The sequence below is a fragment of the Vespula vulgaris genome, chromosome 10 (assembly GCF_905475345.1).
Source record: "Vespula vulgaris chromosome 10, iyVesVulg1.1, whole genome shotgun sequence".
Lineage (NCBI taxonomy): Eukaryota > Metazoa > Arthropoda > Insecta > Hymenoptera > Vespidae > Vespula > Vespula vulgaris.
The window spans coordinates 5554-29206 of record NC_066595.1 but is presented as its reverse complement, the minus strand read 5'-3'; the positions used below and the strand labels follow the sequence as shown (position 1 = coordinate 29206).

Here is a 23653-nt window from a genome sequence, read left to right as displayed (position 1 = left end):
AAATAGCTGATAATGTTCTCCTGTTTATGAAAAGGCGGGTGATCGAAAGGGTGGCGAAGGAGGGTGAAAGGAGGATCGAGTATTATGAGAGAAAAGGGGTTGTTGTTCGAGGGGCAAAAGCCTGATAATCGTGGATGACGCCGTTCGAAACAATGCGCTCGACATCGCGCTACTCCTGCACGAGCTTCTCCGAAGCGGGGGTTGATGTCAGAGCGGAGTGATGTATGGTCAGACAGAGCACGGGAAACGCCACGTGCCCCGCCACCTACCATACAAACTCTCCCATAAGTACAATATTAGGGTGCGACTCGCTACATTCGCCAACGCACTACTGCCGTATGCAATTGGATTCCTTTGGATGTCGGCGCTCTCTCTTTCTCTCTTTTTCCCTTGTTCTCTCCCATCGTAAACTCTTGAAAACCGTGCGGAAGCGATCAATGATCGTTGTTGATAGTGGATATGCGCTCCAATTCACATACCGAGGCATACGGATCCGGTATGCCTCTGACACAACGGTCAACGGGAGATTCACCTTTGACATATCGCTCGATACGATTAAATGTACTTCTTACTCGATTAGAATGTCCTTAGTTGGGCAGACAGCAATAATAATCTCTGTAAGTTTAACATTCGGTTTCGCGCACGCGATTTCTATTAGATTCGATAATATAAAAAAGATATGTAGGATCTTTCACTCGTTAAACGAATTGATAGAAGAAGATAGTTATTTTTTTTTTTTTTTCGTTTTCGGAAAATCGACTTTTGAGGAAAAATGAGTATGGTAAGTTTGATCAAAACATTTCTCTTATTAACTTATCATCGTCCGATTTATGTTACAACTTAATTATCCGACGTTGATAATTTATCTGTACCGATAAATAGGATCACCTCGTTATCGACATCAAACAAATCAAATTCCAACGCGTGTTATGCAGTTCAACCGTTTTTTTCGTTTAATTTGGCGCTACTGAAAGTTCAAAAAGTACATTCTCACTTGGTTAGGAAGTATCATTTAATATATCGAAACATGGCGATTGTACGATATCTCTGGACCTTCAATATTTTCCTTTCAACATTAATATTGTGCGGTAACGGAGCTAAATCCTATCACGCCGTGGTAGTAATCCATGGGGTACTTACAGGTAGTGATAGCATGGAGCTTATCAGTAACAGAATAGAAGAAGTAAGTTGTACAAAAAAATAATATAAAAATTATCTAGATGTCGCTATTATACTATGTTGATAATCATGGAAAAATGATGGCTCGATGGATGTGAACGGTTGTTTTTGACATTATCTAATGTTCGAAAACCTTTCGACGCACCTTTTATAATGATACAATAAAATGAAATTTTTTAATTATCTTCCTAGATGCATCCTGGAAGTCAGGTTTATAATACCATTAGGTACGCCGGTTGGGAAAGTTTACAACCTATGTGGCGTCAAGTAGAGGAAATAGGAATGGATGTTATATCTATAGGTGCAGCTTTTCCCGAGGGAATACATTTGATAGGCTATAGTCAGGGAGGTTTACTTGCCAGAGCCATTTTACAGAGATTTCCTGAACATAATGTAAGGAATTTTATTTCCTTAAGTTCGCCTCAAGCGGGACAGTATGGAAGTAAGGCAGATGATATTATTCAAAAAACGTAACAAATGTTAACTGTTGCGACATTAATCGTTCCGATATTTCTTATAGCTCGTTTCCTACATTTGTTTTTTCCAAATTTGGTATGTGAAACGGCTTATGAATTGTTTTATTCAAAAGTTGGACAACTTACAAGCGTAGGGAATTACTGGAATGATCCTCACCATCAGGTTTCATTTTTTTCTTTACTTTTCAACATTTCTGCATACTTTATCTCTAATCAAAATTATTACTATTATTTTAGGAGTTATACTTTAAGTACAGTAAATTTTTACCATACGTGAATAATGAGAAAACCAATAAAACTATCTTCAAATCGGGTCTTGCAAAATTAAATCGTATGATACTCATCGGTGGTCCAGACGATGGTGTCATTACTCCATGGCAAAGCAGTCAATTTGGATATTATGACAAAAATGAAACGGTTTTAGAATTGCGCGATAGATCTATTTATCAGGATGATCTCATTGGTTTGAAAATTCTAGATAAACAGGGAAAATTGGATATCATTACTGTGCCAGGAGTACCTCATTATGGATGGCACAAAAATATATCAATAATAGATGAATTTCTACTGCCATATTTAGATTAAGTAAAATATTGCGAATAAAGTTAAATTAATAGATGACAATTTATATAGTCTATTACATTGGTATAACTATTAAATAAGCTATCAAATGATATATTGATATTTTCCAAAGAATTAATTAAATTTTTTACAAGTCTGCATTTATTAATATCGAAATAAGTCGATCCTGAATTAAAAACGATCTAATAAAATTTTTAAATATCTTTAAGTAAAGGGTGCTTGTCACCGCGACTGATTGTGTTCATGCGTAATGTCTATATCATAAATATACGCCATTTTTAACGTTTTATTACAATATAAATAAAAGCTCGTACTTTTTATACATCACTGTTATATTGTAAAGCGTAATGATCAAAACAGAATATATAAGTTTATGAAATCTTAAACAATTTGTTGAAGCTCGCATGTCGTTGACAATTCTGAACTTCGATTTTCTTTTTCTCTTTTTTTTTCTTTTTTTTTTTTTGTTTTTTTTGGAGGTATATAAAATTTTGATAAGTATGCTTATGTACAAACCTATGAAATAATAAAAGTTTATTATTATTGTTCATCATTGTCTGACAATAATTCAAGTTTATCACCTTTTAACACTTTTCATGTAATCATAACTTTATTCTAGTTTGTATACATTTGTTCGTTTAACTTTTTCCTCTACATCTATATATAAATCTATATATTATTATATGAAAAGTGATAAAAATAGCCTCAATGCCTATAACAAAGAGTATCACATACATTTCGCTGCAAGCCCTTATTCGGCAACTTATTTGAATTTTTTGTTATGTGTAAAGCGGGTAATAAGATCAAGAGCCCAACGAGGTTGATCGTATGGAACCATATGACCTGCATTTCGCACAAGAACTTCTGTTAAATTATCGACAGATTTTGTGTAACCAGCTAACTCGTCTTGAACCCACCATTGTTTCCGATCAACAGTTTTATATTTCTTTGCACCAGGCCATTTCAAATTTTGCAAGTAATTAACAGTGAGCGGATATGCTACAATAATATCAAGTTGGCCATTATAAATAAGTACCCTATAATGTTGTACCAAATCTGACACCAGTATTGCTAAAGACTGCATGATATCTCCTTTTAAATGATCTTCAACATTTTTAGTTTCAAGATTAAAGGAACAATTGCCTACATGTATCGCACGCCTAACGTCGTCTCTCTGTACCCACTCTGACATCCATTGAGATTCGTTAGTATCTTCTGTCCGTAAATAATTAAAGTAATAATTAAAACCAGTTATATTTGTAAAGAGAGATGGAGAATCGTAATCACCAGAGAGTAATGTGTTAAACAACTCAAAAGCATCTACATATTTTTTTTGCTCAATTAAATCATGTGCTTTTTTCTCATATTGATGGAACAAATTTTTTCCATTTAAATCTATTATACCAAGTTGATATAAATAATCGCCATATAAAAGTTGATGTTCGGGATCTGTAAATCCATTTCCTATCGCCAAACCCTTCAAATTTATTTTAGTTTCTGCCTTAATATTATAGTCTTTGATGGCATGAGAAACAGCAGGTACATATTTGCCACCATAAGATTCGCCAGTAACAAAAAAATCATTATTCTGAAGCTCTGGGAAAAGTTTAAAGAACTGTACTAAAACGTTATGAATGTCTCTTCCAACTTGAGTTTCATTACTAGCATAGCCTTTATCATTCTTAGTAAAACTATATCCGGTGCCAACTGGATTATCAATGTAAATTAAGTTATGAGAAATACTCCAGGAATATTTACGCGGTGCAAGAGTTATGTTTGAAGTAACAAAAAATGGTCCATTTTCCATGAAAAGACCAAACAAGGATGTTGCTCCTGGACCACCTTGTAACCACAATACTACTGGTGCATCCTTCGGATTATGCTACGATAAATATAGTGAAAATTAAAAATTAAAATACGATAAAAATAGTGAAAATTAAAAATATTGCTTTTCTTTCCAGTTTTACTACTATCAAATGTTTAACTTACCTGTGCAGGGAAAAACCAGAAGAATAAATTAGAATTGTATTCCTTATTCACTGTAAAGTAGCCAGCGTAGCTGCTAACCGCACCTATCTCCTTGTGTTCAACAATAGCTTCCTTTCGTGCCTCATCGATCTTTCCACTTTCAATAAGTGGTGTTAGAAAAAGAGGCTCACCCACATCTGCATTTTTATCAAGAACAAATTTCTTCAATTTTGGATAAATGTTTGTAAATCCATGGGTGTCTGCTCTTACGAATACAAAAAAGACAAACAGACTGAATAGCTGGGTCATTATTTCGGCTATATACGTCCGCGGTTTACAAATATATGGGTATTCATGGACCAACAACTTTGAAAGTTTTCCGATTCGCTAGCGATCTATCTCCTACTCCGTATTAAATATAAGTACATACTTTGCACACTTAAATATTTCTTAATTTAGAACGCATACTATGCTCCCTCTACGTTTAGTCATTTAAATATAAAATCAAAGGAATGCTCGATATTTTCCATCGATTGTCGATATTTTTGGCGGTGAAATATTTGAATTTTTATGGTGCACCCCATCCTCCCTCATAATCGTGATGGCGTCAATGTGTGATACATTTTTGTAAAAACACGTATAGGCATATTTTTACAACTATTTAATATTTTATTATTGGGACTTGCACTCATCTCTGAAAATATATTTTTCAATGTGAAAATTTAATGATACACAAATTCAACAAATATTGAAATATTTGTTCATGTATATTACATAATTATTATATTATATTGTTAACAGAGGGCGCAAATAATAAAAAATACTGTAACATTTATCACGCGCAGTCGTAAAAGAGAATGGAGTCGTACATGTAATGTCTGCTCAAGCGCGTACATTTTGCTTTTCTGAAATATCAAAGCAGCGATAGTTACGCGTATTGTTACAGCGACGGCTGACATTACGTACATAGAAAATTACTTTGCTTTTTTTTTAACTTTTAACTAAATCTGTTGATACGAATAACCTATATTCGTTCCGCAAGGTGAGTATATAATATACCTATACAACACGAAAAGTTATTTGCGATGATAGAAAATAATGCTTTGCAAAAGTCTCAAAAATTTGTAAAAAAAATAGTAAGTATATATTGATTTTCAAAAGTCATCAACGTTGTAACCAACGCCAGATGACGGTATAGCGGGTATTTATACATTCATAAAGTTGTGCGTTTTATAATTTGACATAGTAAGAAATAAAAATCTTTACCCTTCTTCTGCCTCCCTAAAGATAGTCCGTTAAAGCTAGGTTAGAAAAAGCGATCGGCAATATTTTTAATTGAAAAGGAAAAATACGAATAAAATATCGTTTTTAATTAAATTTACGTGTACGTAGATGGATGACAAAGATCCTACAAGTGTAATAAAAATGATAAAGGACCTTCGATCTGGATCAGAAGCTTATCGCCGGAATAGTGGAGTTTCCGTCCGTCTTTCTGGTACAGCATATAATCCACCAATGTTTAATAATAGCGATGCATGCAGTATTTCTCCGAAACGTCAAAAACTGGACGATACAGCTGCCAGTAATTCCATATCAAATAAAAGCGATAATGATCCTATGCCTGGTAGTCCATGGGAATGGAGAAGATTAAAAGGAGAAGTAATTATAATAAAGAATATCAGTCATATAATTATACATTAAGTAATAATACTTGATTTCAATAAATATACACGTTGTTTGGAATGTATTTCTAGGTAGTTTCTTTAAAAACAAGACTGTCGCATCAAGAAGCGGCAGTTCAGCAACTTCATAAAATACGAAGACAAATGGAAGAAGTATTTGAAAAAGAAAAAAGTCTTTTAGAAATGCAAGTAGAACAAGAAAAGCAGACCATTAAACAACTAGAAGTGCGGTTAGACGTTGCTAGAAGAACCATTCAAGAAGCACGTGAAGCACAAGCTGTGTCGGAGAAAGAACTATTTCAGGTAAAGTCGATTTAAAGTTCAGCATACTTGTTTTCTTCATTATTCTTTTCAATTTAATCACAATATATGTTGTCCTTGTCTTTCTATATTTCTAATGATTAGGTAAAAGTAAATTTAGAACAAAAAACTGTAACGCTATTAAATGAAAATGCAAAACTTTTGGAGGATCTTAGAAATGCGCCTGCACAAGAGAAAACTACTCCACCAAAGGATGACATAGCTCAAGCGGATGCTCAATTGAAGTTACAAGCTGCCGAAGACAGAATAACTCAATTGGAAGAAAAATTAAGGGAATGTAGGGCGTCTCAGAAAGACTACGAGTTACAAAACGTAGAACTTCAAAATTTGAAGATTAAAATGGAGAAGTTAGAGTCGGAAAAGGCACTCTGGGAGGAGGGTAAACAATTAGTTGCAAGAGCAGCAAAAGCGAGTGAACTCGAAAAAGAATTGAATGTAGCTAGGGATACAATAACAGTTTTAAGGGAATCGGTTAGAGGAAAATTACTTCTAGAGGAACAAATGGCTAGCATAACTAAAAGGTATCAACCTTAAATGGTTATTGTATGTAAATTTTATTGAAAATAATATTACATAATTTATATATACATCATACATATATATATACACACGCATGTATGTATATGTATGGGTGTATGTACTTTAATACGTTTTTTCTAATGTACATTACAGGTTAGAGCACACCGAAAAAATTGAGCAGCAAGTTGCGATGCTTGAGACGAAGCGATCAGAGTTATTGCTTCGTCTTTCGGAATACGAATCTATAGGGATTAATGGTGGACCATCTACGTTAAAACGTGAATTAAATCGACTTCAACAAGCAGAAGCAGTTTTAATGGCAGAAGAAGGTCAGCTCAAATCCAAGCTGGATGCAGCACAAAGGGAGTGTCAAAATTTGTCAAAGAATTACGAGCAGGCTAAACAATTGGCCGTAGATGTGACATCATCGAAAGAAAAATTAAATAAGTTAGTTAGCAGATTGCAAAAAAAAATGATGCTTGTCACAAGAGAAAGAGACAGTTATAGACAACAATTGGATTTGTATGAAAAAGAAATGACAGTAGACAGTAGCAATGCGATGCTTGAGAGAGTCCCTGCATTAGAACGCACTATCGAAGGATACAGGTACTCGAAATTATCCTATCAATATGTACAATGGCAGTGTATTAGGAATAACTAAAATAATGATTACTTTTATGATTAATTAGGGATTTGATTGCCAAATTAGAAGCGGATCTGGAATCTGTAGAAGGTAATAATCAAAAGGAGGAATGCAACAAGTTAAGAGAAGAGATCGAAAGGTTAAAAGGAGAAATAGAACACCGAACTTTGAAAGGTGATTTTAACAGTAATGCTAGGGTATTACATTTTACTATGAATCCTGCTGCAATAGCGGAACAGCAAGCCGAGGAGAAGCAAAAGGCCTTATTACGTGAGCTTGAAGAATTGAGAGCTAAAGTCGCTGCAGGCGGTGCAGGAACGATAGCGTCCTCATTACAAATACAAGGTAATTATTGTATTATAAATTATTGCATAAATTATTACTATTAAACGTATACGTATCATTTAATTTCATTATAAACATTGTTATTTAGAAATTGCTGAACTCAAACAAACTCATGACATAAAGATTGCACGTCTGAAAGAAGCCTTTAAAGCGTCTTCTCAAGAGTACAGGCAAGCGTGTTATCAATTATTTGGTTGGAGAGTCGATAGAACTAAAGAAGGACGTTACAAATTGTCCAGTCAATACGCCGAATCGCCGGATGACTTTCTCTTCTTTCACGTTGGCGAGGAAGGAGTTGACTTACTGGAAACTGCCTTCTCCGCGACTCTTGGTACTTTTATCGAGCGTCATTTACAGAGACAACACAGCGTTCCTATGTTTCTTAACGCAGTGCAATCGGAACTCTTTTCACAGCAAACGATGACAAATGTCATGAATTAATTTTATTTATATCGTAATTTTAATTTACTAAATGCATAATTACTTATTGTATAAACTATTCATTTTTATGGAATTGAAGTATATTGCAACACTTTGTGTAATACTTTATAAATGGATTCTCACCATAAATGTGATTTAATACCTTCTTATTCTGTTCTATCCTGGGATTTGTATTCATCATCATCATCATCATAATATATATATATATATATATATATATATATATGTGCACGTATGTATACATAATAGTTCTATATCATACAGAGATCACTTCTCAAATTGTTAGAAAATTTTTATTTCTATAGATGAACTATTCTCAAAAAGAACAACATTTTATGACACAATTCTTTTTGAAGAAATAATTTATATAATTTATATATGTATATAATTTCAAAACAGATATAATAATGAATATATTAAATAATAAAATAATCTATATCTCCATTGAGACACAAGAAATGGACAATACGAAAAAATGAAAAAGATCATCATAGAACATGGTAAATTTTTATTGAATTTAAATGCAGCCTGCACGACGGTCCACTTAGTCTCCTTGTTGCAGTTGAATACTTCATTTTGAATTATTTTATGGTACAGATTGCAATCAAGCTTTGTCGTCTCGTTAATTGCGGATAATTAGAATTTTCTATGGTACAATCTTATTTTATATACCAATCGATTGTCGAAAACGCGATTTTCGTACGTAAATGTTCGCAAGTCATGGGATCGTTACGTTTTAAAAATATCTGCAAAAATAAAATCGACGTTTCTTGTGGATGCTTTCTATTTCAAATTATTCTATTTTTGCGGTATCGGTACTTCTTTCACTTTTTAACGATGTATCAATTAATAATTTGCCATTAATTATACTTCATATATGGTACTTCGTATTATACTCAATTTTCATACACACATACACGCACACACAATCTTTCATACTTCCGTATAAGGTTATCCCATATATAAACACACACAATTAATTTTATGTCCCACTAATTAATCTTAATTTTACGCTTCCAAAAATTGTACGTGCTAAAAAAGAACGATAAACATCAGAGAAGATAATTGTATATAGATATATATACTTAGCAGTTTTACATCATATCAAGCTTATTATTACACAGAAAACTGCCCTAGGATATCGATATGCAGACAATTATTTTACGTTTTAATATTATAGTCTCATATTTTATAGTTATATTTTAATATTATAATTTTTGATGATATATGAAACAGCAGTATATATTTGTCGCCATAAGATTCGTCAATAACAAAAAAATTATTATTCCGAAGCTCTGGGAAAAGTTTAAAGAACCATATTAAAGCGTTATGAATGTCTCTTGCAACTTGAATTTACAATCCAGTATTGAATTATCAATGTAAATTAAGTTATGAGAAATACTTAAGAAATATAATACTTACACGATGCAAGCGTTGTTAGAATGATTCGTTGTCTAGATAAAACACGTCCAGATAGCTGCTTAGAGGAACGAATACTGCGTATTAACGACGCGTTAGTAAGGACAACGAATGGAGGAAAGTCGATCTCTCCCGTCGTCCTTTGATTATTTACAAATACTTTTCCCTACAAGCTTGCCAAATTCTCCGAATTGTACAACGTGTATATATACAATATATACACACGTAGTAATAACAATACATCATTCTCGACTAGTTTTTCTTTCGTTGTTTGCTGGAAACAATAAGCTATTGTCTATATATTAATGTTATCTTTCTCTTTCTATTAAGATTCTATGTATTTAAAAAGAGACAAATTTACGTGTGCGTAAGCAACGAGACTTTGCAATAAGGATCATTTAAATGTTTTAAAATTAACCTTATCCTTTATTTTTATGCATGAATTATCGTCGAGAAAACATCATTTTTTGACACGATTTTTTCAAACAAAACGAAGCGCATATTCGAAAGTTCGGAAGAATCGTATTCTCACTCGAATATTCATCTTTAAAGCGATCTTGTTCGTCAAAATCGTTAAAAAATTATACCTGTATTTATCGTTGGCGTAAACCAACATAAAACAACGAGTAATGGACTGTCAACAAAAACGGAGCTTTGAACGAATCGGATGGTTACTATCTCTCTCTCTTTCTAAAAGCAGAATCTTCAAAATTAATACTTTCCGCATACTAACATCGAAAATAATATACATTTATATGAAAAATAATCATACGCGGGCGCACGAACATTTTCCTTACAAATATATTTTCACGTTTACGAGCTTTATTTCTACAGATATCAAATCGAAATTTGATTTGATGCAGCAAGATATCCGTTTAGATAGTTTTTAATTTCGTACATCATATTTTTAACGTTTCCATATTATTATACAAACAGATCGAAACAACAAACACGTGGGGAAGCCATTGTAAAGATGACGTAACGCGTACGCGGGACGGTCCATAGCTTCCTTCCTGCCGCTTAATCCGCCATTCCGAATTAGTTCGTGGCACGCGTCGCAACCGAGCTTCGTCCTCTCGTTAATTGCAGTTAATTAGAATATCTTATCCAACGTACGCTCTAATTTTGTATATCGATCGAACGTCGAAAACGCTATTTCCACGGGTGAATTTATTAACATCGATCACGCTCAACTACGAAATATATTCTGCTGCGTTCCTTAACCTAACAACCATACAAGCCATCGTTATTTTCGATTATACAATGGAAGAACTACGACGTTCGCATTTTCGTCATCAATTTTACTTATTTACAATGAGAAATGATATTGGACACACGACAACGACGACTGGTAAGCATTAGTTGAAAAACATTGTTATTTATTATCGTTGCAATCTTTACGTGAACGTTTAGTTATACAGGCGTCAAATCGAAATGATTAATTCTCACAGTACGGTATAGCAAGATATCCGTTTAGATAGTTTTTAACTTCGTATATCATATTTTTAACGTTCCGATATTTTCATACAAATAGATCGAAACTTTACAAGCACGTGGGGAAGCCATTGGAAAGATGACGCAATATGTACGTACGACGGTCCACATCTTTCTTGCTGCCGCTTACTCCGCCATTCTGAATTATTTCGTGGCGTTTGTCGCAAGCCAGCTTCGTCCTCTCGTTGACTGCAGGTAATTAGAATATTTTATTTAACGTGCGTCATTATTTTATATAGCGATTGAATGCAGAAAACACGATTTGAGCGGATAAAATTTGTTAACACCGATCGCGCTCAACTGCGAATTGTAAATTATCGTCCTACCTTCCTTAACCTAACATAAACGTGTAAACAATCGTTCTTTGCGGTTATACAATAGAAGAGCTACGACTTTCGGATTTTCGTCATCAATTTTACTTATTTACAATAATAAATGGTGTTCGACATATAACGACGACTGGTAAGCGTTAGTTGAAAAAGATTATTATTTCTCGTCGCAATAGTCGCTACATGAACGTTTAGTTATACAGGCGTCAAATTGAAACGAATAATTTTTACAGTTTGGTGTAACAAGATATCCGTTTAGATAGTTTTTAACTTCGTATATCATATTTTTAACGTTTCGATATTCTCATACAAATAGATCGAAACAACGAACACGCGGGGAAGCCATTGGAAAGATGACGTAACGCGTACGCGCGACGGTCCATAGCTTCCTTCCTGCCGCCTAATCCGCCATTCCAAATCGTTTCGTGGCACGCGTCGCAACAGAGCTTCGTCCGTTCGTTAATTGTAGTTAATTAGAATAGTTTATTCAACGTGTACCATTATTTTACATACCGATCGAACGTCGAAAAAGCGATATCCGCGGGTAAATTCATTAACATCGATCACGCTCGACTACGAAATATAACTTATTCTACCGCGTTCCTTAACCTAACAACCGTACAAGCCATCGTTACTTTTGATTATAGAATGGGAGAGGTACGACGTCTGGATTTTCGTCTTCAATTTTACTTATTTACAATGAGAAATGGTGTTGGACACACGACGACGAGTGGTAAGCATTAGTCGAAAAAGGTTCTTATTTATTATCGCTGTAATCCTTACTCGAACATTTTATCAAATCGTAACGATTAATTTTCATAATTTTATGTAGCAAGATATCCGTTTCGATAGTTTTTAACTTCGTATATCATATTTTTAACGTTTTGATATTTCTATACAAATAGATCGAAACAACAAGCACGTGGGGAAGCCATTGCAAAGCTGACGTAACGCGCATGCGCGACGATACAGCTTCCTTGTTGCCGCTTAATCCGCCATTCTGAATCAGTTCGTGGCACGTGTTCCAACCAAGCTTCGTCCTCTCGTTAATTGCAGGTAATGAAAATATTTTATTTAACGTGCACCATTATTTTATATACCGATCGAATGCCGAAAACGCGATTTTTCCGATAAAATTTGTTAACATCGGTCGCGCCCAACTGCGAATCGTAAATTGTACCGCGTTCCTTAACCTAACATAACCATGTAAGCAATCATTATTTACGATCGTACAACGGAAGAGCTACGACGTTCGCATTTTCCTCATCAATTTTACTTATTTACAATAATAAATGGTGTACGACACAACGACGACTGGTAAGCGTTAATTGAAAAAGATTATTTTTTATCGTCGCAATAGTCTCTACATGAACGTTTAGTTATACAGGCGTCAAATTGAAACGAATAATTTTTACAGTTTGGTGTAACAAGATATCCGTTTAGATAGTTTTTAATTTCGTATATCATATTTTTAACGTTTCGATATTCTCATACAAATAGATCGAAACAACAAACGCGGGGAAGCCATTGGAATGATGACGTAACGCGTACGCGCGACGGTCCATAGCTTCCTTCCTGCCGCTTAATCCGCCATTCTAAATTGTCTCGTGCCAAGCGTTGCACTCGAGCTTCGTCCTCTCGTTAATTAGAATTATTAGTTAATTAGAATATTTTATCTAACGTTCACTCAGATTTTATATAGCGACGAATACCAAAAATGCGATTTCCGCGAGTGAATTTATTAATAACGATCACGCTCAATTGCGAAATATAACTTATTCTACTGCGTTCCTTAACCTAACATAATCATCTAAGCCATCGTTCTTTCGATTATAGAATGGAAGAGGTACGATGTCCGGATTATCAATTTTACTTACGTACAATAAGAAGTGATATTCGAAACAGGACGACGAGTGGTGCGCAGTAGTTAAGAAATATTGCTATTGTCACTAATCTTTTCGGGAAAGTTTAGTTAATTCTATATTTACCTTTTCAGGACATAAATTCTGTGAATTTGTTCGTGAGCGTTAACGATACAGTGTGCCCTGTGTTCCTAGAAAGAAGCAAGATGGATTCGGCTAGAGTTCAACAGAGTAGACGTCTTCCATTTAAGTTTATACATTCATTCTTCGATTAAGCAGTGTTCTTTCAGCGAAACTTCTTTTAGTAATTTGCCGTCAGAGTATATTTTTTGTTCGATTGTACATTTTTTGGGAAGTGCGTTTTATATACGTGGAATAGTTGATAATTCGGAATTCATTCAAATTGATTAACGTTGATGTAACATTATTTCTTTAATTTTACATTAGTGGATTCTACATGGATTCTTTCAACCTTCATCGTCGTCATGTGATTAATAATCGACATCATCAGGATAGGGAGGAGTTGTGCACGGTCGTCACCGCGCAGTTGAATCTTTCTAGACGCAACCCACTTTTTATCGAGCACTTGTTTATGGTCGAGATTTGTCTCGTACCATTTTCTGTGCATTTACGCTGGTTGCTCTGCCTTCGTCCAGCATTATAAAATAACCGAGGACATTCTACTCTCCTCCTTATTTTTTAGACCTGCTTCAGATGTCGTTAATTGATCTCACGTCGAGGACGATCGATGGGAAAATCTATGTACGCGAACGCGCTTAATCTACATTATTTTAACGAGTCGTCGTCCGTCTTGGAATATCACTGCGAAATAAAAATTGTAGACTTTTCGTTGATAGTACATGACAGAACGAATACTGCTTAAATCACGGAGTGGATGTATCATTCGACGGATCGTTTCCTGATTGCTGTAATGCGGTTGACAGTTCTTTAGCCGTAAGATATTTTTGAATTATTCATACTTTTACTGCAGCTATATTTCGTTTTGTATTCTGCAGTTTATTTTATTGTGGGTTTCTCAGAAAACCGATCTCTTAATTTCATTTTTTTTTTCTTTTTTTCAACCATTAATAGTGCACACCTGCACTCTACTTAGATATGATCTTAGAAGAAATTCTACAAGATATTATATAGAAATGATCTAGGAGAAATATGTAATTGCATGCAGGCTTATGTACATTTTCCTTAAAAATATAGTTTTCACGCTTAGGAGCTTTATTTTGAGAGATATTAAAGTGAAACGATTAATTTTCATAGTATGGAGTAGTCGGATATCAATTTAGATAGTTTTTAAATTCGTATATCATATTTTTAATGTTCCGATATTTTCGTACAAATAGATCGAAATGTTACAAGCACGTGGGGAAGCCATTGCAAAGGTGACGTAATGCGCAAGCGCAGCGGTCCACAGCCTCCTTGCTGCCTCAGAATCCACCATTTTGAATAATGATTGGCACGTGTTATGACGAAGCTTTTTTCTTGCAGGTAATTAGAATATTTTATCTAACGTACGCTCTAATTTTATGTACCGATCGAATGTCGAAAACGCGATTTCCACAAGTGAATTTATTAACATCGATCACGTTCAATTGCGAAATATAACTTATTCTACTGCGTTCCTTAACCTAACATAATCATCTAAGCCATCGTTCTGTCGATTATAGGATGGAAGAGGTACGATGTTCGGATTATCAATTTTACTTACGTACGATAAGAAGTGATATTCGATACAGGACGACGAGTGGTGCGCAGTAGTTAAAAAATATTGCTATTGTCACTGTAATCTTTTTGGGAACGTTTAGTTAATTCTATATTTACCTTTTCAGGGCGTAGATTCTGTAAATTTGTTCGTCAGCGTTAACAACACAGTGTGGCCCATGTTCCTAGAAAGAAGCAAGATTGATTTGGCTAGAGTTCAACAGAGTAGACGTCTTCCGTTTAAGTTTATACATTCATTCTTCGATTAAGCAGTGTTCTTTCAGCGAAACTTCTTTTAGTAATTTGCCGTCAGAGTATATTTTTTGTTCGATTGTACATTTTTTGGGAAGTGCGTTTTATATACGTGGAATAGTTGATAATTCGGAATTCATTCAAATTGATTAACGTTGATGTAACATTATTTCTTTAATTTTACATTAGTGGATTCTACATGGATTCTTTCAACCTTCATCGTCGTCATGTGATTAATAATCGACATCATCAGGATAGGGAGGAGTTGTGCACGGTCGTCACCGCGCAGTTGAATCTTTCTAGACGCAACCCACTTTTTATCGAGCACTTGTTTATGGTCGAGATTTGTCTCGTACCATTTTCTGTGCATTTACGCTGGTTGCTCTGCCTTCGTCCAGCATTATAAAATAACCGAGGACATTCTACTCTCCTCCTTATTTTTTAGACCTGCTTCAGATGTCGTTAATTGATCTCACGTCGAGGACGATCGATGGGAAAATCTATGTACGCGAACGCGCTTAATCTACATTATTTTAACGAGTCGTCGTCCGTCTTGGAATATCACTGCGAAATAAAAATTGTAGACTTTTCGTTGATAGTACATGACAGAACGAATACTGCTTAAATCACGGAGTGGATGTATCATTCGACGGATCGTTTCCTGATTGCTGTAATGCGGTTGACAGTTCTTTAGCCGTAAGATATTTTTGAATTATTCATACTTTTACTGCAGCTATATTTCGTTTTGTATTCTGCAGTTTATTTTATTGTGGGTTTCTCAGAAAACCGATCTTCTTGATTTCATTCTTTTTTTTTTCTTTTTTTCTTTTTTTCGACCATTAATAGTGCAGACCTGCGTTCTACTTAGATATGATCTTAGAAGAAATTCTACAAGATATTATATAGAAATGATCTAGGAGAAATATGTAATTGCATGCAGGCTTATGTACATTTTCCTTAAAAATATAGTTTTCACGCTTAGGAGCTTTATTTTGAGAGATATTAAATTGAAAAATTTATATCATATTTTTAATATTCCGATATTTTCGTACAAATGGATCGAAATGTTACAAGCACGTGGGGAAGCCATTGCAAAGGTGACGTAATGCGCAAGCGCGGCGGTCCACAGCCCCCTTACTGCCTCAGAATCCTCGTTGATTGCAGGTAATTAGAATATTTTATTTAACGTACACTCCTATGTTATATACCGCTAGAATATCGAAAACAATTTTCGCTGGTAAATTTATTAACATCGATCACGCTCAATTACGAAATATAACATATTTTACTACGTTCCTTAACGTAACATAACCATCTAAGTCATCGTTACTTTCAATTATAGAATGGAAGAGGTAGGACGTCCAGATTTTCGTCATCAATTTTACTTATTTACAATAATAAATGGTGTTCGACACACAACAACGACTGGTAAGCGTTAGTTGAAAAAAATAGTTATTTATTGTCACTATAATATTTTCGAGAACGTTTACTTAATTCTATATCTACTTTTTCAGGATGTAGACGTGATTTCTTTCGTTATTGTTGACATTACATCGTGGCTAGTTTTCTTAAAAATAAGCAAGATGAATTTAGTTACATTCGAACAGAATTGACATCTTGACAGTACGAACGCTACTTAAATCGTGGAAGGAAGCGTTCCTTGATCTAACAACCAGCTAAGGAATCATTATTTTCGATGATAGAAAGAAAGAAGTATAAAGTTCAAAATTTTCGTCATCAGTTTTACTTATCTATGATAAGCAATGGTATTGGACACAGGACGACAACTGATAAGCAATAGTTGACATATATTATTATTTATTTTCACGTTACCCTTTACGATAACGTTTAGCTAATTCTACATTTATTTTTTCAGGGTATAGGCATTGCGATTTCGTCCGTTATTGTTAACAATGCATCGTGGCCCGTGTTCCTTGAAATAAGCATGGTGAATTTAGTTACAGTCGAACAGAATTGACATCTGTTTACACATTCATTCTTCGATTAAACAGTGTTCTATTAACGATACTTTTACATCGGAGTATATTTTTCTTCCGATTACATTTTTCATTTAATATACATCGAGTAGCTGATAATTCAAAGTTTATTCAAGTTGGATAACGTTATCGTAACTTCATTCCTTTAATCGATGAAAAAATCTATGTAAGCGAACGCGTCTTAAATAACACTATTTCAACGAATCATATGGTCTCTCTTGAAATATCGCTGCGAAATAGAAACGATAGGCTTTTCGTCGATAGTATACGACAGAACGAACACTGCTTAAATCGAAATATATGTGTTAATTGGGTCGTGGATTCCCGGATAGCAGTTCCGAAGTATCACGCTCGTTAGAGCAAGATGGTTCTTTATTCTCTTGTCTGATGAGGAATACTTAACATTTTGATATTTTTATTATAACACTATTTTTATTAACTTTGTTAATTTTTTTTTTTTTCTTTTAGGAAGCCTATGTTGTAATTTCGTTCTACTGTTTGGATACGGATAAAAGAACAATTCAACGCTCTAGTTGGAAATGGTCTTTGTAAAATTGCGACTCACGGTTAGCATTGTTTAATGATATTTTAGTATTTTTTATCGCCATGTACTTTATTATAGGTCTCAATACTGCATTTTTATTATTTTCCTAAAATAGGAAAGCCTCCTTCCTCTAGGATCTATCATGAATATGAAGATGAGAGAGGAAAGAAAAGGAGCCAGGAAGATGCGATGGAAGCAATAACGAAGGATGGAATCTTGAAGAATCTTCCATTGGGTTAAAATCAGCAAGAAAACAACGCTTCCTTCATTTTACCGAACCGAAAGAAGACTCGCCTCTCCTTCGTGCGTATTGCTTCTTTAAATCTGCTTAAGCTCCAACGTTCTACGTAATTCTCGGCGATTTTGCGCACCCCTAAGCGTTTCTGCGTGACACCCTAAGCGATCCTGCGATACCCTGAGCATTTCTGCGATACCCTGAGCGTTTCTGCGACACCCTGAGCGTTTCTGCGACACCCTGAGCGTTTCTGCGACACCCCGAGCGTTTCTGCGACACCCCGAGCGTTTCTGCGACACCCCGAGCGTTTCTGCGACACCCCGAGCGTTTCTGCGACACCCCGAGCGTTTCTGCGACACCCCGAGCGTTTCTGCGACACTACCTTGAGCGTACCTTGGATACCCTAAGCGATCTTGCATGATACCCTGAGCGTTTCTGCGACACCCTCAGCGTACCTGTGCAATCCCTAACGTCGTATTCTGTTCAATTCTCAGCGTTTTGCGTAACCACCAGCATTTCAAACGATTCCCCTGCTTTAGTCTTGCGCATAATTGCGATGTTTTACGAAAAATTACAAGATAGAAACAAATTTGTTAGAATCATTGTTATAATATTGTTGGAGTTTATAGAGCGTTGAAAAAATGAAACTTCAATTGGAAGGTAGTACATCAGTTGATTTTTTCTTTCCGGAATGTTAACATAAAATTGTTTTATACTTCACAAGATATTACGTGCGGTGCAACGTTTAAGCGGTTGTATTATTGTTTAAATCTTATTTTATATCGACCAATCGTATATTATAGATTCTTTAAATAATTGTAAAGTGATAGAAAGCATACATAAACTTGGGTGCGTTAAGAAAACTATTATTTAAGTATAATTTTATATCGAACAAACGTATATTGTAAACCGTTTAAATAATTGTATAGTGATAAGAAGCGTATATAAACAATGGTGCGTTGAGAAAAATATTTAAATATAATTTTAACTCGAGTAAACGTATAGTATAGAATGTTCAAATAATTAGTTAAACTAATAGAAAGTATACATAAATTCTGATGCGTTGAGAGAATTATCGTTTAATTATAATTTTATACCGAACAAACGTATATTGTAAAATTGTTTAAATAATTGTAAAGTGATAGAAAGCATACATAAATTTGATGCGTTAAGAGAATTTTAGACCACCGTTGGGCGTATCGAAAACCGTCGTCCAGTATTTATCCGTAACAACAAACATCTTTTTAGACAATTCTTAGGATATCGCGTGACCCCAGCTTCGCGAATAATTGAAATGCTCATATACTAAAAAAGAAAAAATATTTTTATCATTGTAATAAGAAAGCGTCGAAAAAAAAGGAAGGCAGTATGTAAGCAGATTTCTGTTCTGCGAAACGTTCGATTAAAATTATTTTCTACGTACTACGAGCGGTATAAAGCTTGAGCGGCGGGGTTGTATTCTGTAAATATTAGTTTGATACTACCGAGCGTACATATGTAGCGTACATTGCTTAAATGATTGTAAAACGACAAAAAATAAAAATGATCTAGGTTTAGCGCGGTTCAACGCGGTCCAACGCGTGTACCGGAAATTTTAGGGCATGGTAGAGCGTTTCAACTACCGTGAATCCATTCGTGCGTAATTAAGCGTGTTGCGTAATTCCGAACAGATTGGCGTAACCCTTAGAAATATTGCGTAAACCCCTAACCCTTATTTAGGTAAATTCTCTGGCTCTGCCAGACGCAACGCAGCGATTTCGCCCACTACGTGGTTTGGCGTAAGTATCCATTTGGCAAGGTATGGTTTTTTTTTACACGTAAGTCCTATCGATTTTTCGCAACGTCCGACGTGGACACCCAGAGTTTTGTCTTTTTCAGGTTATCTGCAACCTCGGAGTTATTTATTTACCTACATACTATCGAGATTACTGAAGCGATGGTATTTTTTTTGCATAATGTTAAGGGCATTGCGTCTGGGTTGCGTCTGGGTTGCGTCTTCAGTAGTTTCTTTTTTTTTTTGTATGAAGCCCACCGTATCTATATAATCCTTACAAATTTTGTGTAAACCTTTGCGTGTATTCAGCCGAACTTCTGTGGTCTAACTTCGGTGTAATCCAGACGCGACCCAACGATTTGCAGTAAGTATTTTTCTCACTTAATGCCTTTATGTTCGTTCCGTAATTCTACGCGTGTTGCGTAAATTGCATAGTATCTGCAACCCGCAGCTCATTTTCCTAGGTACCAGCGAAGTTATTTAAACTGCGGCATTTTTTTTTTCATAGTTCGGGATATTTTCGTTTTATCCGAAGAATCCGCGTTTTTATATAGCCTAACGTCTCTGTGTAAACCATGGCGTGTATTTAGCTTCGTTTTAGCGTGTCTACTTAACTCTAACGTTTCCACATTATCACTTAGTTATCGACCATATTTTTTTTTTTTTAACGTGATCTCTATTCGTCCCGTAATTCTTCGCGTATATAGTAATTTGGAGGGTATTTAGAGCCCTAGCTTATTTTCCATGATACTGGATGGGTTACTTACGCGACAGAATATTTGCATAGTCCCAGGGGTACTTCCGATGAATCGTTGCAATGTCCAACTTCTTTACAACGCCAAGCGATTTTGCGAAACCTTTGCACGATTTGAAAGCCCTAGTGTAACGTAGCGTAACGTATTTTTACATAACGATCCCGAGATTTGTCGAAAGTACTTTTTTCTTTTTTCATAATGCTTGTCGGAGGTTTTTCTTTTTGACATTCTTAACAGCTGCGTTATTCGTAGAATACTCTAAGCAGCTTATTTTCGTAGATACTAGCTAGGTTATTGAAACGACAGCATTTTTCTTTTTTCTTTTTTATAATTCGTAGGGCACTCGTTAGATCCGACGAATCTGCGTAAATACTAGGGTTTTACTCGTAGATGACCGTGTACTTTCATGTGTATCTGCAACTATCAGCTTATTAATCGAGGATATTACCGAGGTTATATGATCGACTGCATTTATTTTGCGTAATCTGTGGGGCACTCGCGTTATTTCCGAAGAATCTGCGTAAATACTAGGGTTTTCAGGAAATGCAGCGTTTCTGTGTAATCCTTGTAGATTTGGCGTCGGTAATAGGGCGTATTTAGGTAGCCTCCGAGAATGCGGCGTAATCCGATTGTTTCCGCGTTACCACCCTGTGATTTCGCGTAAGTACTTGCATTTATACGTAATACTTGTGTAAATTCCTGTCGGTTTTCGATAACTCGTGGATGACCGTGTAGTTCCCGTGTATTTACAACTGTCGGCTTGTTAATCGAAGATATTACCGAGGTTATATGATCGACTGCATTTTTTTTTTGCATAATCTGTGGGGCACTCGCGTTATTTCCGAAGAATCTGCGTAAATACTAGGGTTTTCAGGAAATGCAGCGTTTCTGTGTAATCCTTGTAGATTTGGCGTCGGTAATAGGGCGTATTTAGGTAGCCTCCGAGAATGCGGCGTAATCCGATTGTTTCCGCGTTACCACCCTGTGATTTCGCGTAAGTACTTGCATTTATACGTAATACTTGTGTAAATTCCTGTCGGTTTTCGATAACTCGTGGATGACCGTGTAGTTCCCGTGTATTTACAACTGTCGGCTTATTAATCGAAGATATTACCGAGGTTATATGATCGACTGCATTTTTTTTGCATAATCTGTGGGGCACTCGCGTTATTTCCGAAGAATCTGCGTAAATACTAGGGTTTTCAGGAAATGCAGCGTTTCTGTGTAATCCTTGTAGATTTGGCGTCGGTAATAGGGCGTATTTAGGTAGCCTCGGAGAATGCGGCGTAATCCGATTGTTTCCGCATTACCACCCTGTGATTTCGCGTAAGTACTTGCCTTTGTACGTAATACTTGTGTAAATTCCTGTCGGTTTTCGATAACTCGTAGATGACCGTGTAGTTCCCGTGTATTTACAACTGTCGGCTTATTAATCGAAGATATTACCGATGTTATATGATCGACTGCATTTTTTTTTTTTTGCATAATCTGAGGGGCACTCGCGTTATTTCCGACGAATCTGCGTAAATACTAGGGTTTTCAGGAAATGCAGCGTTTCTGTGTAATCCTTGTAGATTTGGCGTCGGTAATAGGGCGTATTTAGGTGGCCTCCGAGAATGCGGCGTAATCTGATTCTTTCCGCATTACCACCCTGTGATTTCGCGTAAGTACTTGCCTTTGTACGTAATACTTGTGTAAATTCCTGTCGGTTTTCGATAACTCGTAGATGACCGTGTAGTTCCCGTGTATTTACAACTGTCGGCTTATTAATCGAAGATATTACCGAGGTTATTTTATCGACTGCATTTTTTTTTTGCATAATCCGCGGGGCACTCGTTATATCCGACGAATTTGCGTAACTACTAGCATTTTCATAAAGTCCGGCATTTCTGCGTAACCTACAGATTTTACAAAAATCTAAGTACGCAATCTACAGCGTGGGACATAACCCCACTGTCTTCGCTTTACCATCCGGTGATTAGAAGTATTTGTCCGTTTTCTTTTTAGGTAATCCCTCGGTTTTTCAATAATTCCTAACGTACCGACGTAGTTCCTAGGTTTATCAGCAATACCCAGGTTATTTTCTTAGATACTAGCGAGGTTACTTAAACGACATTTTTGGCCTCCGAGCTTTCTCCGTAATCTCATTTTTTTCCGCATAACCATCTCGTGATTTCGCTCAAGTATATTGTTTTTCCGTAATGGATGTCGATTTTTCCTAACTCCTAGATGATCGTGTAATTTCCAGGATATCTGTAACGATCAGCTTATTAATTCTAGATATTAACGAGGTTATTTAGTCGATAGCATTTTTGAATAGTCCCTGAGGCGGTTGCATTATTTACGTAGACTATACGAACTACCAGCATCTTTATAAAGCTCATCGTTTCTGGGTAACCCTTACAGATTTTGGCTTATCCGACTGGCGATTTGAAGTAAGTATTTGTGCTTTATTTTTTATTCTTATGTAATATCTGTCTTCAATAATTACTAATATACCGACGTAATTTCTAGGTTATCCGTAGTACCCATCTTATTTCCCTAGATTCTAGAGAGGTTACTTAAACGACAACATCGTTGCATAATCCCAGGGGCATATTCGTTATTTCCTACGAATCAAGTAACGACCAGCGTCTTCATAAAATGCAGCATTTCTGTATATCCTCATAGATTTGTCGTCAATCCTAGAACGTATTTAGGTGTCCTCCGAGCGTCAGGCGTAACGTCATAGTGTCCGCATAAGCGAATAAATTTGTTTTTACCTAATGCTTGTCAAAATGCTTGTCGATTTTGCATAATTCCTAAATGTCCGTGTAATTTCCACGGTATCTTCATCCACCAACTTACTAATCCTAGATATTAACGTAGTTATTTAATAAACAGCAATTAGCATAGTCCGTGGGGCGTTTGCGTTATTATCGAAAAATCGGCGTAACCACCAGCATTTCCATAAAGCTCGTTTCTATGTAAGCCTTACAAATTTTGCAAAAATTCTAGTACGTATTATGGTGGTTTAGAGTGGTTCGACGTAATTCCACAGTAATCGCATAAAAACCATCCAGTGATATGAAGTAATTATTTTTCTTATGTTCCTCTCTCTTAGGTAATCGATTGGTTTTT

At 35.6% G+C, this 23653-nt stretch overlaps 3 protein-coding genes and 1 long non-coding RNA gene across 26 annotated transcripts; 3 read left to right on the top strand and 1 right to left on the bottom strand.

The window, feature by feature from the left end:
• Positions 1-961: 961 nt before the first annotated feature.
• Positions 962-2787, top strand: LOC127067372 (lysosomal thioesterase PPT2 homolog). The gene is made up of 4 exons (XM_051002215.1): positions 962-1183; positions 1372-1621; positions 1700-1818; positions 1893-2787. The coding sequence occupies exons 1-4, from the start codon at positions 1028-1030 to the stop codon at positions 2238-2240; spliced, it is 873 nt and encodes a 290-aa protein (XP_050858172.1). The 5' UTR covers positions 962-1027; the 3' UTR covers positions 2241-2787.
• LOC127067370 (venom serine carboxypeptidase) lies at positions 2755-4796 on the bottom strand. Its single transcript, XM_051002214.1, has 2 exons — positions 4227-4796; positions 2755-4119 (listed from the first exon to the last, which is right to left on the bottom strand). The coding sequence occupies exons 1-2, from the start codon at positions 4512-4514 to the stop codon at positions 3001-3003; spliced, it is 1407 nt and encodes a 468-aa protein (XP_050858171.1). The 5' UTR covers positions 4515-4796; the 3' UTR covers positions 2755-3000.
• A 238-nt stretch (positions 4797-5034) lies between these two features.
• LOC127067369 (mitotic spindle assembly checkpoint protein MAD1-like) lies at positions 5035-8248 on the top strand. 3 transcript variants are annotated; one of them, XM_051002212.1, is made up of 7 exons: positions 5035-5247; positions 5598-5864; positions 5960-6190; positions 6293-6729; positions 6881-7333; positions 7417-7715; positions 7804-8248. In XM_051002212.1, the coding sequence occupies exons 2-7, from the start codon at positions 5598-5600 to the stop codon at positions 8154-8156; spliced, it is 2040 nt and encodes a 679-aa protein (XP_050858169.1). In that variant the 5' UTR covers positions 5035-5247; the 3' UTR covers positions 8157-8248. The 3 variants fall into 3 exon arrangements, with proteins under 3 accessions (XP_050858169.1, XP_050858168.1, XP_050858170.1); XM_051002211.1 differs by having other exon boundaries at positions 5242-5341; XM_051002213.1 differs by lacking the exon at positions 5035-5247 and adding an exon at positions 5378-5510.
• A 2451-nt stretch (positions 8249-10699) lies between these two features.
• Positions 10700-23299, top strand: LOC127067348 (uncharacterized). 21 transcript variants are annotated; one of them, XR_007782606.1, is made up of 14 exons: positions 10700-10926; positions 11110-11264; positions 12046-12131; positions 12304-12454; positions 13395-14214; positions 14619-14763; positions 14943-15022; positions 15105-15924; positions 16303-16392; positions 16571-16656; positions 16743-16994; positions 17105-17791; positions 17885-20985; positions 21652-23299. It is a non-coding gene; the product is annotated as an uncharacterized LOC127067348 (long non-coding RNA). The 21 variants fall into 21 exon arrangements; XR_007782593.1 differs by having other exon boundaries at positions 16743-17028; XR_007782595.1 differs by having other exon boundaries at positions 16743-17791; positions 21652-21799; positions 22137-23299.
• Positions 23300-23653: the final 354 nt, after the last annotated feature.